Below are 13,866 nucleotides of genomic sequence, written 5' to 3'. Positions count from 1 at the left end.
TCGGCACCAGAGATTGGCATTAATAAGACCAGCCAGCAGGTGGCAGTAATTCACGTCCGAACTCCAGAAAGCAGCGGAAGAGGATTGTCTTGTTTTTCATTTCCGAGTGACCTATTTAGCTTCTCACATTAGCATCCGTTGATAATCACCGTCTGAAACAATGGGGATAGCCTCAGTCGATATAGTAATTTTGGTTTTTAATTAGTTAATTTAGACTGTTCACTACAGATGAAGCGGCACTCAGTAAAATACATCTGTTAGCATGAAGTGAATGAAAATAGAGTAGTCGCTGTTAGCTTGTTTATTTGGGAAGGTGGTTGCGTTAAAAAAAAAAAAGAATGATTGTGCTGCTAGCTGCGGTGTAAATGCTTGTGTGATAATTAGCTTCTTTATGCTAGCTGATAATAATTTCCTGATATATTATCGCTACGCATAGAAAGAGTTTTCACTCTTTAGCACCCTTGGATGTTCGACGTGGTGAGTATGTTCTAACATAAATAGCCTAGATTTAATTGCGTGTTTACATTTGATTCGTATCTACACATCAGTTGGTTCTGTAATGTATTTATTTTTCACGCAGGAAACTAAGGTGCACATTTTAACTAAGAGATTAATATTCCACATAAAATAAAGACCGAGACTAAAAATTGTTTTCCAAATTAAATTAAAAAAAAACGAATTGCAGTAGATAATTGTAATTGTCTGATGGGGTATTCCGATGAAGAGTATATATATAAGTCTTTACTTTACTCGGATCTGACGACTGATAAGGCCATATGATAATTTATTTTTATACAGTTTAAAACAGTAATTTAACTGAGGTAGATCAAGTTACTGTACTGTAAGAGATTATTATATTGTATACATAAATGATTTGTTATGATGTCTCAGAAAAGTGCATCTTTCAGGGTCAAAATTAAACATTATAGTTTGTTGATGTTAGAGACTACCTGCTTTTGTTTGTTTTACAATTGCTCCTTTGATGATTTTCTATTATCAAAATATTAGATGATTTATATAATCAAAGTTATTTGTCTATTTCATGTTGGATCTAAATAACTATAATCTTAAAAAGTCCACTTTCTGAACCTGGGGGGAAAAAAATCCTGAAAACAGCTAAAGTAGTGTCATCATCCAAATTTCACTGTCACTCACCCGCCTTGTTTTTGTGGTTGAATATGACGGAGGAAATAAGCTAGCCTGTCTTTCTGTGCCGCAGTCGGGAATCGAGCCCACAGCCCCATGTCTGCGGAGGCTTCAGTCGGTGGTCATGATGCCGGCTCCGTCCAGTCTGCTGTTCCCCAGCCTGCCTGCCACAGCACAGACGGGCACAGAAATCCAGGTCTGATGGGGAGCAAGTATGTCAAGTTAAATGTTGGCGGCTCCCTGCATTATACAACCATCCAGACGCTAAGCAAAGAAGACAGTCTTCTGCAAAGCATTTGCACTGGCGCAACAAATGTTACCATAGACCCTGAAGGTCAGTAGATGTGTGTCTGACAGCTGCTCATCTAACAGCGCATTATATTGTCTAATGTCCTTATTTGCTGGTCCAATGTGACCTGATCCATTTGGGAAAAAATATGTTGGATCTGTATTACAGTCTATGCTTGTCCCTGTTTGCGAATCTGTTTATTTTTCTGCAGTTTGCAGAGACATATCACTGTCTGAGAGAAATGTTCCTGTTGCCTTAGGTTGGGTGGTTTTGGAAAGGTCCGGTCGACATTTTGGATTGGTGTTGAACTTCCTTCGAGATGGTTCGGTACCACTTCCAGAAGACCACAGAGAACTCGATGAGATCCTGAAGGAGGCCCAGTTCTACAGGGTACAAGGACTAATCCAACACTGCCTCAATGCAATGCAGGTAATTGGAAGAATTGAGATTTTTACATGTTTAGTTATTGACGTGAAAAATGGAGATTTAAAAATGAGCCTGAAATTAATTTTAAACAAGTTTGTCAATGAGCTCAACTAACCTGCCCTAACTAGTTTAAGTAAGCTTCAATTAATCTGACTCGCAATTTAAATACAATTTTATTTTAAACAAAATATGAAGTCTGGATTAAATGCTCAAATAATTAGTAACAGCTTATCGTTACTTACTTTTTAATAACTAACAAGCAGCTTTTATTTTAATATTTACGTAGATCTTATTGTTTTGTCTCCTCTTATTAGAAATGTAATGATGAATTGTAATTTTAAGTTATGGGTTTTATTTTTCATATCAATTTTTACTTAGGTTTTTTAAGTGTGAAGTCTTGGGTGTTTTTTTGTTTTTGTTGTTTTTCTGTGATGAATTTGAAGGAATTCCTAAAATATTTACAAAATATGAATTTTTACAGTGGTTTTCCATATTGTAATAGACATGTCTCATGCACATTATTATAAATGCGGAAATGTACACATCTTTTTCTTACATATGTAAAAACGTTTATTTTTTATTTTTGTCTTTTACTTTTAGAAACAACAAGATGTTTTCGAAAGCGTGTGCCGCATCCCAATGATCACATCAGCCAAAGAAGAGCAGAAGATGATCGCTACATGTAGAAAGGTAACTTGGGTCTAAATGATGAAACAGAAATCCTGTAGGAAATTTATTTACTTGCACTTTATTATTCATTTCTTAAAATAATTGTCAACTTAATCGTTTTTTTATTTATTTATTATTGAGTCACTACAGAAATCTGATACACTTTGCCTCATGAATTTTTGTTTTCTCTTTGCAGCCAGTAGTCAAGCTCCAAAACAACAGGGGAAATAACAAATACTCATATACTAGGTAAAAACACTTACTAAACATGTTTTTTTTGTTTTTTTTAGATCTACATTGCTGATTATTCTGATTACTCTCCATCTTGTCATTTCGTCTCGTCACTAGTAACTCCGATGACAACCTGCTGAAGAACATCGAGCTCTTTGACAAACTGGTGCTCCGATTCAACAACCGTGTCCTGTTTGTGAAAGACGTGCTCGGCGACGAGATCTGCTGCTGGTCCTTCTACGGCGAAGGCCGCAAGATCGCAGAAGTGTGCTGCACCTCCATTGTGTACGCAACGGAGAAGAAGCAGACCAAAGTAAGCTTTGTGTGACAGGTTTCAAAGCTGTCATTGCATGTTTTGGACAACAATGTATTCACTAGAAATGAATAAGGGTCTATTCATATAAAATAAATCATGTTCATGTTTTTAGGTTGAGTTTCCCGAAGCCCGGATATTTGAAGAAACGCTCAACATCCTCATCTATGAAAACAACCGATCCGGTCCAGGAGGGTTGCACCTTTTAGATTCTAGAGGCTCTGGTTCATCGCTCGGAGCCGGCCAATCGGAGGAGGAGGGCGCGGCGGGAGGGGACAGACGGGTACGCAGGATCCACGTAAGGAGGCACATAATGCATGACGAGAGAGGACACGGCCAGCAAACTGTGTACAAGGACTAACTGTGACAAAAAATATGGCATGGAAGAATTGTATGTTTCTTTTTTTTTTTTTTTTTTTTTTTTTGTATGTTTGCAAAATGAAACATTCTTTGTTCACAGCAATAGTGAAGTCTTTACTTATTTCATGAAATGTCTTTAAGCACTTGCAGAGATCCGGCGGTTGATTGATTGATTTTTTATTTTTTTTAAGTGAGGAGAGTTTAGTGATGTTTACAACAAAATGGGTTTGCATATTTCAACAGAAAGCGTACAAAGTCAGCTGTGACTGAAACTGGTAGAATAATATTTCAAATGTTTGTAACCTTCCTGCATGATACTGAATGAGCCTCAAAACCCATTTCTCTCGTAGAGCAGACCACCTGCCATCTATTGGGGTGTAAATAGTTTGAACTGGCAGCTTTGTCTGTGTTTTAATACGTAGGAAACGTTTATCCGGGATGCGATGCGTCTGGTTTCTCTGTTGGAGGACGATGGTACTGCTGCACGGAGCCTGACTGACAGAAGTCGGTGAAGTTGAGCCTCGACATGTTAACACTGGAATTAAAAAGACAAGCCATGTTTGTAGTTGTTGAGCAGCTCCGTTTTCTGTGTTTAAATTATTGTAAATGCTGCTTCCAGCTTCTTCCTTTTTTTATTATTATTAATTTATAAACTTAATTTATTGTTTGGTATTTAACTTTTGTAAATGAAATCAATCTTTGTTACCTGATGCTTGAGAGAGTTTTGATTCTGCTCTTATTGAGCGCACTCTGTTGCGCTCGGCAGATTTTGAGATTGCTCCTCTAGATTAATGCAACCTGAACTTCTGGCTTTAGTTCAGTGTTTAAAAGAAATGAGCTGTGACTGTTATCTTGGTATGTTTTTCTGAGCCATGTTCACTCTTGTTTGCTTCATCTTACACCAAATCACAGGATTTTGCTTCAATTAATGGGTAATGCAGTTTGTAAAAAGTTAAACTAGACTTGACTGTCATTTCAGGAGGTACTTTTTTGGTACTTTTTTTTTCCAAAATTCTTTTCTTTTTTTCCTAATTATCACTGGTGGTAACCTAAGCACTTATAAAAAAAATAAGAAGGAAAAAACACATTGAATGCAAATGGTATGTATGTATGACCTTGGAAAATGCACTAATTTAACTTCCATCCTGGAAATGTTTGAAATAAATTGCTTATCAAATCCGTCTTCTGCTTACTATTTTTTTTTCTTTAACATATTAAATGGATATAAACCTTAAATGTGGTTGACCAGCTTTAGCGTATTTGTTTTTTTTGTTGTTTTTTTCGTTGTTTATCACTGTTCGTTGTTGTTTATCCACCCYTTTAGGAATTTAGGAAGTGCTAGGAGGTACCAGAGAGGTGAGGGTGGACCTCTCCACTAGGTTCAATATTAACTTGTCAACATCCTAATTGAAGAGTTATACTGCCAATGTGAGCCAGAATGTTGTCTAGCATTTGTCTGCAGTGGCTCTTTTGGAAAGGATTTCACTTGACAATCCTCTGAGGATCTCTCCGTTGATCCTTCCACTCGATTTTCTGTTAATATACTTGAACAACCATCTTCATTAGAAGTGACCTTTCAGCATGGTCTTCCCCATGATTGTGTAGAATACTGACCCAGAGAGAGAGAGAGACTCTTCCACAGCTCAGGAAACCTTACCAGGCGTTTTTATTTTATCAGTTGATTAGATAATTTTCAATTGTTGACTGTGTGTTCTATGACTTTGTATTTTTGTGTTTTTTATGACGTAAAGCACCTTGAAATGCCTAAGTAGTGAAAGGTGATGAGAATAAAATTTGTTTTTATTTGGTACCACGCGTTTCCATTGACCTTTTTCGCAGTACGCTTTAATTTTTTTAAGACAATAACATTTTGGATCTTCATAAAGCCAATAAAAAAGGCTTGGAGTATACCACTGTCGGATTTATGAATTTCACTTTATGAGATAACTATCAAGAAATGTTACTCTTTTACGAAATATTTTGATGCTTTTGGCAGAAAAAGCGGGTCTTGTAACTGCATAGAAGCGTGTGACTCAAACGTCAAAACCTCAATTTTTTTTTAAAGGGGGCGCGGTTGATTCAACGTCACTTCCGCCTATGTTCGAGAGACCAGCCGCCAAAAACCCAGTAAGCAGGGTAGCTGTTAATGATGGTGGCGGAGAAGGAGAAAATCGATATCCGGAGGTTTATAAAAGGTCAACTCCTTGATAAGCCAGACCTTAGGTACGTTTAACCCTTATTATCATAAAGAAAAATACTAACATTAAAAAATACCCGCTATTTGCGGTCATTATTCATCTCCACGAGATCTGTTTACTTGCTGTTGCTTCTTTTTGATAAGGACATTTTTTCCTCAACATTGACGCCGTACACAGATATTCAATGGTGATTTAGGCGCTCTAATTACGGTTCAATCGTAATAAGCTGAGCTACCTGTCCTGATGGTGTTGTTTGATCTAACTACTTTTTTGAGAAAGGTTTATTTCATTCGGTACATCTCAATCGGCCCCCTCTAGTGACAAAGTGTTGTCACTGCAGAAATAGACCCACACGTTTTCTCTGTTTTGTGTTTTTCTAGAAAGTTTTTGCTTTAAAAATAGCTGTTTGGATATGCATTTAAATATTCAACTTGCTGCCAGTACACCTGATTTTCCCCACCGTGGAACAATAAAGGATACATTTCCATGCTAATCTTTGCTTTTATAAAATGCCATGAAATAAAAATTCTAAATATTAGGGACATATAATTGTAGTAACTGATGTCTATTGTCCTCTAAGGTATGTAGAAAAAGTTTTCCTCTTAATTCTCAGATTGGTCAAGATCTAGTGATGATCCAGGCGGTTCCAAATCAGACAAATTTTTGTTTTTGGGATGCTCAGGGTGCAGACATGTTTATTTATTTGTTTGTTTGTTTTTAATCCTTCCCAAGATTTGTGCTTTGACACAACCCAGTGTTGGAGGTCTGAAGCAAATTTCTTTAACTTTATTCCTTAGTTTTTGTTCTGATATGGATTTATCAGCTGTGAAACCTTAACTTGTATGTACAATTCAGATGCAAAGATCAGTAAAAATCAGATGCAGCTTGATACTGAGTGTCCTGGCAAAAAGTGTGCATATTTGTGTACATAATTGTTTTGTTTTTTTTTGCATATTTAAAATTTTTATATCTTCTTTACATATTACAAAAATGTTTGACAAAATGTTTTTACTTTTTGTGTGCATTTAAAAAAATAACTAATCTATGCTCGCATCATTTGCAGAATACCTCTAAACATGACATTCAGTGGAATCATAGATTCATCTGCRAGTTGTTCCATCCTGCTCATCAAACGTGTTTATTTCCTTTCAGCACGCTGACCTTAAGAATATTGAGAAAACGATACCTGGCTGAAGCAGGATGTGAATCATTGAGCTCTGAAGCAAAACAATTTATGAAACAAGTTGTGGAAAAGGAACTCATGAAAATGCAGGTATCTGAAACAAAAGGGTCGTCAAGCCTTTAATTGTTTGCTTCAAAAATACGATTTTTCTTTTTTTTTTTTTTTTTTTTTTGTTGCAAGTTGGTGAAGCAAAAAAAACCCAAAAGAAGACAAATGTTTCCTGATGCAGAACACTGCACCTGTATCTGTCGTATTGCTATCGTGCTAGCAGAGTATTTTTTTTATTGTTCTGCAGGAAGTATTTGTAGCCTACTTCTCTTTTTGCAGTAAGCAAGTTCTGTTTMCTCTAGGAAAATGATGAGAGTGAAAGTGAGCYGGAAACCAAAAAACCACAGAAGAAAAGGAAGAGAGAGRGAGAAAAAGAGGAGTKGGAAAGTGAAGATGAAACCAAATCCACAGCAAAGAAATCACGATCACAACAGTCAGGCTCGTCATCAGGTATGAATTATGTATTTTGTTTAAATAGCCCACATTTAAGTCATTAGCATGCTGCTGATTTGTTAACGTACATCATCMCCAATGAAGCGAACGGTMCGTTTTTATTTATGCTTTTATTCGTGACCTAAAAGARCATGTCACAGCAAAACTAAMCTGTCAGAGTGCATYAGAATAACCTGCTACAACATGAAATTACTGTTCTTAATCAATATGGATACAGCAAATGTGAGGTACATGAGGAGAGGTCACCAAGACTTTTTTTTTTTCCTTTATGACGTTCATGACAGATTCTGAAGACGTGCAGAACCGTGAACCAGGAAGTCAAAACAAAGGACAAATTAGATCTCAGTCTAAAAATAAAGAAGCAGCAAAGGAATCAGACCAGGAGAAAAGCAAAAAAGCTAAGCGGTGTGTCACAAGCGACGAGTCTTCAGGTGAAGAGAAGAATGAGTCAGAAGAGGATGGGAACGAGAGTCCAAGTCCGGAGGAAATGGTGAAAAAGAAGGTCAACGCTGCTGAGAGCAAAGAGACAAGATGCGACGATGCAAGTGGAGGGAAAAAAACACCAAGGAGCRACGAGGAGAGTGAAAGTGATGAAGACAGTRAGTCGGAGAAAAGTGAAAAAATCAAGGATGGTGATTCTTCTGCCAGTGAAAAAGGTAACTGTTCAACATGAGTTTAATATGTTTAACCATTTACACAATAATATGATTAATGCTGTTGAATGTCTTGTCCTTGTGCCAAGTAGAAGAAAATGCRAAGAAGAAAATTGATTCAGACTCGGATTCATCATCGCTGCCATCTTTGGACGAAGAGAAGAAAAGCGACCCAGAAAAAAATAAAAATGTAAAGGCGAAAAAGAAAACAAGGAAGACAGATGAGAAGAACCGAGGCCCAAAGGTGAGCTCTTCGCTGATGCAGGAAATCTCAACCAGAACGTTCGTGTTTTCAGACTTTTTTTTAAATTTATTTTTATTTTTTATTTATTTATGATGATAAGATGACTAAAGAAGGTGCTGCAGTATTGTTCTGATTTTTAAAAAATGCTAAGTCAAGTCTTCATCTCCTCAGTTGTCTTCATGTTCCTGCAGGATGAAGACAAAGCAGTCGTGCGACTCAAACGCTACATCGCCCTCTGTGGCGTTAGGAGGAATTACAAGAAGCTACTGGACGGCTGCCGCTCCACTCGCTCCAAAGTGACCGTTCTAAAGAAGGAGCTAGAAGACCTTGGGCTCCGTGGTCAGTGGGGATATGTTCGTCTTTTCACCAATTTCAATCTTGGGGCMTCTCTTTTTAACCCAGAGTACAAAATCKTGRTCAAACACCTAGATATACACCTCTGTTTATRCTGAAAATGCAGATTCATCATCAGCCTCRATCAAGCATCGTAATTTGCTTTGAGCTGCARCATCTATCCYCAAAAGAGGSAGAGGAGGAAAAATTCCTCCAACATTTGAAAGGACAAAAACTGTTTTAAATTGTCAAAGGATCGGCAGACGAGCTCAGACTGACTCTTTTCAGGTTATTCTCTCATTCAGTWTTTCAGTTACTGGAAAATACAATCTTAACGAGATGAGATATTATTCAGCTGCCAGGACCKCTCTATTTTTCCTTGTCTTTTGACATTAGTCAGTAAAACAAACGTCAATRTAGACTTGATTAAATTGCTGTTATTGGAATTTAACATTTATTAAGGATGGTTTGCTTCTCAAATCACTAAATTCACTAAATCAAATCACTAAATTATTACTCTGCCTTAAAGTAAAATGGCTATTCCCCTCTTGTGTAGGTAACCCTTCTATTGAGAAATGTAAGAAAATTCGATTGAAGAGAGAGGAAGCTCAGGAACTGGCTGAACTTGACGTCCACAACATCATCTCCACCAAAGGTACGTTGTAATTATTATTTTTTTCCGTTCGTGGAGCCAAAAATGAGTAGGTGCCTGCAATACAAATACTATAATATTACTGTTGGCTGGTTGTTGTTGTTTTTTTAAATCCAGACACATTGATCAGCCACTAATGGCTTTTGAAATCTGACAAGTTTGGGTTTTATTGTGTTCMTATACGCATGAACAGAATAATAAATCTACTTTCCAAGGACATTTTTTTTATATCTTCTACCAATTTTAATAACTGAATAGTTGCTTTACTTGTCTTGATCCGATATTGTTTTTATGGTGTTTAATAAACTTTTTCCCTGCATATGTCCACACACCTTGCAAGCAGGTCGGCCGAGACGCAGAGGAACCTCAGCCATGSAGGTGCATAAGGAACCTCCCTCCTCTTACCAGCGGACTCTGAACTCTGATTCAGATAGCGACCAGGAAAACGACGCTCCCAAAGGACGCAGAAAGATTTCAGAGTGGGCCAACCTGCATGGGATCATCAGTGATGATGCAGACACTGACTGAACACGGGCTGTTCCACTTTTATACCATTTGTTGTGGACTTGTACATAGTTGAGACTTTCTTTGTTACTGGAAGCTCGATACTTTTAATAACCATTTAAGTAAAATTTGATAATGATTTGTTTTTTGAGTGTTCTGATTAAAATAAAAGTTATGATGCATGATTTCTGATTTCATTTGATTTTAATTTTATACTTTAAGCCAATTTTACATCTGCCTGTAGATGCCTTTAAATTTTACAGAGACTGATAAAGATTGAAAAAACTGTCAGCATTTCCACAGTTGCCAAAGTCTTTTCATGGTTTTAAACTCAAAATGCACAATAAAAACAAATCGGTGTGTTAAAGACTCACAGTAATGTGATTGGATTTAACARCAAGAACTTAAACAGGAGTTTATGTAAAAAATATTCTTTTAGTTAGGGTTACTGTGTATATACATTTATTCTACTTTATTATTATGTGAAGTTAAACCAGCTTTAACTGCATGTAACCTTGTTTATTTTATAGAACTGCAGCTTAACAGAACGGAAGACTAGTAGCACTGCGTAGTAAAAATGTATCTTGTTATTAGCGCCCCCCTTGATAGAGGGTATGTTTATTTTGTAAATATGGACATTTCTAATATTTATCGGTTGGAGTTGTAAATTTGTTTTATTGTATACAAACACTAGGGCGTAGTTTTGAATTAGTTGATATTTTTAGTAGTGAACTTTATTTTTAGTTGATACGGTTGTGASAGCTTACACTGTCTTTTTGTGAGTGTGTTTGTGCAGCTCTTACGRAGAAACTCAAGGTTTACTAATAAACCTCACTGTTCATCCTTCATTGGGGATGGAGGGGTCTGCTACAGTAAGAGCTTCAGAGGGCCAAGAATGAGTGACCTACCTGCACAGCGTGTAGAGCGTCTCCTCCCTTCACACAATGCGTTATGGACTTTATGAAGTCATGGCTAAAGTAGACCCCTGACTAAATAATCTGAACTGCCATGACAATTTTGTTTTTATTCTGATGTTAGAAAGTTCTTAAAGTAATATCTACATGGGTTATTTTGTTTGAGAAAATTATTTCTGTTCTTGTGTAAACCAATCAGTTATGATTTTGGTGGGAGTGTAAATCCCAAATTGAGCTCCCTATTTGTTGAATATTCCCTTTTTGGCACTTATCGCGTCTGYGACATAAGTACGCTCATCATTAAATCTACGAAATTCTAAGATTCCATATAATTTTACTTAGGATAAAATACCCGTATCCGGAACTTAAGTCTACATTCAAGAATACGGAATGTTTGGTTGATGGACCTGTCCGACATGGTTTTATGTCCGCTCTCATTGCTTCAGGTCATTGAAGATTTTAGTTTCGAAAGCTTGAATCAACCGGAGTTTTTTTAAATTATTATTATTATTTACGTTCAGGACGTAAGCGTTTACTTTTACTGTTGCTGTGTGAATATATAGGGTTATTTCAGATAACGTTACACGATAAAGAAAATAAGTTTAGYGATTTAGGTTAACCAGTCCTAAATGATTTTTAAAAAGACTGGTCAACATCAAACCAGCTTTCACTGTATGTAGAATTTACTAAATTGATTATTTTCTATAGATAATTATTAAGATTATATTGTAAGTGTGTGGTTGAAAAGTGCAGTCTGACTCAATAATAGTCAAAGGGAGGGATAAGTCTTTTTGCATCCACTCGTTAATTGAAGAAATACAGCCTATAATCTGGTACYACAGTGTCATAAACTGGTCTTGAAGTCCAAACCGTATTGACTTTATCTTCTCCAAAGCTACATATTACGTGTACCCTTTACATCATGGATATATAACTTTTCAACTGTGAATTGGACTCGACTCCCACTCATTTCTTGCATAAATGGATGATGACGCACCAGATGAGGCGTTTACTGACCTCAGGACCAGACACCTTGGAGGTTGGGGGGTTGTGCAGATAGCTGCYGGCACTGGGCTTGCTGTCTACGYCATGTGGGTTGGAGTCCTTCAACCTGGCTTTCGGAGGGTGCCACTGAAGCTACAGGTTTGATGTGCATCTTTCTCAAAACTTAGGAATTGTAGGATAACTTTTGAATATGCTCTGAACATTCAGTTCTTGTAGGTCCCCTACATCCCTGCCAGCAAAGCACAAGTAAAAAATGTGATGACTTTGATGAGAGGTCGAACAGGAGATCTAGTCGATTTGGGATCTGGTGATGGTCGTATTGTAAGTATGATTGTATGAACAAAAATAATAATTTCACCATACTGATTATCAGTTTTAMGTTGTGCTCCTTATTTAGGTTTTGGAAGCCTATCAGCATGGCTTTAGCCCAGCTGTTGGCTATGAGCTCAACCCCTGGCTTGTACGGCTAGCTCGCTTTCATGCCTGGAGAGTAGGTTGCCATGAAAAAGTGWCATACAGACAAGAAGACCTCTGGAAGGTTTGATATTTTTCCCTTATTAATAATTCTACCAAAGCCAGTTGTGTAAACAAAGTTTGCAACAGCCACCAACCCCCTATTGACCTTTGGATTCCATGCATACTTTAAGTTACACAGAATAGCCAATATGAACCTTTAACCAGAGRAAACCTCTCAAATCAAAACTRCTTTTTGGTCTGTCTGTATTTATTTATGCAGAACTTTTCAGGTTTAATTGCAGCTAAAACCGTAGCTTAAAATTCAAAGCTTAAAAAGATTAATAAAAAAGAAAAAATATAACAGTTAATATTACTTGCACATTAGTGAGTACTGAACCAAATAAATAAAAATTTAAATGTTTAGTTCAGACAAAAACTTTATGTTTGCTTATATTCTAATGGCTAGGGATGTATAAATCTTTCACTTGTCGCCTGTCAGAACTTCTTTGCTATCGTCAGTGACATATAAGAAMCTACATAACCTTAGAAATTATTATAAATACAAAAACACCAAGGTTTTTTTTTGTTGTTGTTTTTCAAATGTTTAGTGTTTCTTGTTGTATTGTTTCTCCCTAAACCTGTTGGTCTATTTACATTCCTCTTTGTGTCCCATCTYAGGTCGACTTGTCAAAATGCAAGAATGTCACAGTGTTTCTGGCTCCAAGTGTGGTAGGTGCTGTTATGAACACATGGTTCTTAGCTGGAAGAGGGTGTGGTGCCTCCTTTCACAGACATTACAGAAAMTAAATTCTTAAAACTGAAGGTCCTCAGGCWKGTTGACTCATTAAAATGCTTTTAAAACACTTACGTTACATCATATGTTAACCATGGCCTACTTTATTTGTTATTTTGTAAATGAAAATTGAGTTTCTTACCAGCATTATYYAATATTGTTTTAGTCAATTTAGGTACACATTTTAATTGGATTGGTTCATCRTATGTTTTGGTGATAAAAGTCTCAAAAGGAATCTAGAAATAACACTGTTAATGAAAATAGACTTTCTATTACATGTAGGTTTTTGACTAATGTYTTGCTTTCCTGTATTTCTAGCTGTCTTTATTASAGAAGAAGTTGCAGGTTGAGCTTCCGAATGATGCCTTAGTAGTGGCCGGCCGTTTCCCCTTCCCAGACTGGAGCCCTTGCAGGATTGAGGGGCAGGGAGTGGACAGGGCCTGGGCGTACAGCATGCAAGCACAACGACAGCACACAAGTCAGAAAAATGGAAACCTCAGGCCAACAGTGAATGACTCTGACGATAAACTGGTTCAGGAATAACGATGGACTTTGAAGATAAACTGGTGCACTTATTCAGAAAGATAAAGGTTAATAGGCTGACTTTGGGTTAACCATTCTGAAGTAGTCAAGTTTTAAGACTCAGACAGTTTTTACATTTTTTTTTTTTAGTATTTTAAAAAAATACTTTTTTTTTTATTGTGATCTCAGTTAATCTTGACAGTTTTCAATATTACACTGTGGTTTATTTATACAGGTGCTAAATTGAAACACTGGTATAAATGAGACAAAATAAACCCATGGAAAAAAGGCTTACATCAAGTTACACAAGTCACCACAGGTCAGATCTTCCTTTTGGCATATTGATTGAGKTATTGGAACAAATTTTACTATAGAATAGCTACTATGCTTGAARTGTCCTACTTTCCAGGTGCACTGTCAGTATCTTTACTGTTCTGTGGAACTGGATTTATATCATTCATTTTTTGTTTGTTT

The 13,866-nt window shown here is 36.7% G+C and overlaps 3 protein-coding genes across 7 annotated transcripts; all 3 read left to right on the top strand.

Annotated features, from left to right (window-relative positions):
- Positions 1-86: 86 nt before the first annotated feature.
- On the top strand, positions 87-4,616 carry kctd13 (potassium channel tetramerization domain containing 13). Of its 2 annotated transcripts, XM_008416682.2 has the most exons (8): positions 87-477; positions 1,220-1,480; positions 1,695-1,864; positions 2,462-2,551; positions 2,727-2,779; positions 2,879-3,074; positions 3,190-3,372; positions 3,857-4,616. In XM_008416682.2, the coding sequence occupies exons 2-8, from the start codon at positions 1,243-1,245 to the stop codon at positions 3,944-3,946; spliced, it is 1,020 nt and encodes a 339-aa protein (XP_008414904.1). In that variant the 5' UTR covers positions 87-477; positions 1,220-1,242; the 3' UTR covers positions 3,947-4,616. The 2 variants fall into 2 exon arrangements, with proteins under 2 accessions (XP_008414904.1, XP_008414905.1); XM_008416683.2 differs by lacking the exon at positions 3,857-4,616 and having other exon boundaries at positions 3,190-3,507.
- A 923-nt stretch (positions 4,617-5,539) lies between these two features.
- On the top strand, positions 5,540-10,072 carry hirip3 (HIRA interacting protein 3). Of its 4 annotated transcripts, none has more exons than XM_008416681.2 (8): positions 5,540-5,657; positions 6,785-6,905; positions 7,166-7,313; positions 7,601-7,972; positions 8,062-8,213; positions 8,405-8,552; positions 9,103-9,201; positions 9,542-10,072. In XM_008416681.2, exons 1-8 carry the CDS (start codon positions 5,581-5,583, stop codon positions 9,724-9,726), a joined length of 1,302 nt encoding a protein of 433 aa, XP_008414903.1. In that variant the 5' UTR covers positions 5,540-5,580; the 3' UTR covers positions 9,727-10,072. The 4 variants fall into 4 exon arrangements, with proteins under 4 accessions (XP_008414903.1, XP_008414902.1, XP_017161695.1 ...); XM_008416680.2 differs by having other exon boundaries at positions 9,539-10,072; XM_017306206.1 differs by having other exon boundaries at positions 8,059-8,213.
- A 985-nt stretch (positions 10,073-11,057) lies between these two features.
- antkmt (adenine nucleotide translocase lysine methyltransferase) lies at positions 11,058-13,860 on the top strand. Its single transcript, XM_008416679.2, has 5 exons — positions 11,058-11,759; positions 11,838-11,942; positions 12,019-12,159; positions 12,756-12,806; positions 13,189-13,860. Exons 1-5 carry the CDS (start codon positions 11,598-11,600, stop codon positions 13,411-13,413), a joined length of 684 nt encoding a protein of 227 aa, XP_008414901.1. The 5' UTR covers positions 11,058-11,597; the 3' UTR covers positions 13,414-13,860.
- Positions 13,861-13,866: the final 6 nt, after the last annotated feature.

The sequence above is a fragment of the Poecilia reticulata genome, linkage group LG8, assembly GCF_000633615.1.
Source record: "Poecilia reticulata strain Guanapo linkage group LG8, Guppy_female_1.0+MT, whole genome shotgun sequence".
Taxonomy (NCBI): Eukaryota; Metazoa; Chordata; class Actinopteri; order Cyprinodontiformes; family Poeciliidae; genus Poecilia; species Poecilia reticulata.
The sequence above is the reverse complement of the archived record's forward strand: the minus strand, read 5'-3'. Positions and strand labels throughout refer to the sequence as shown.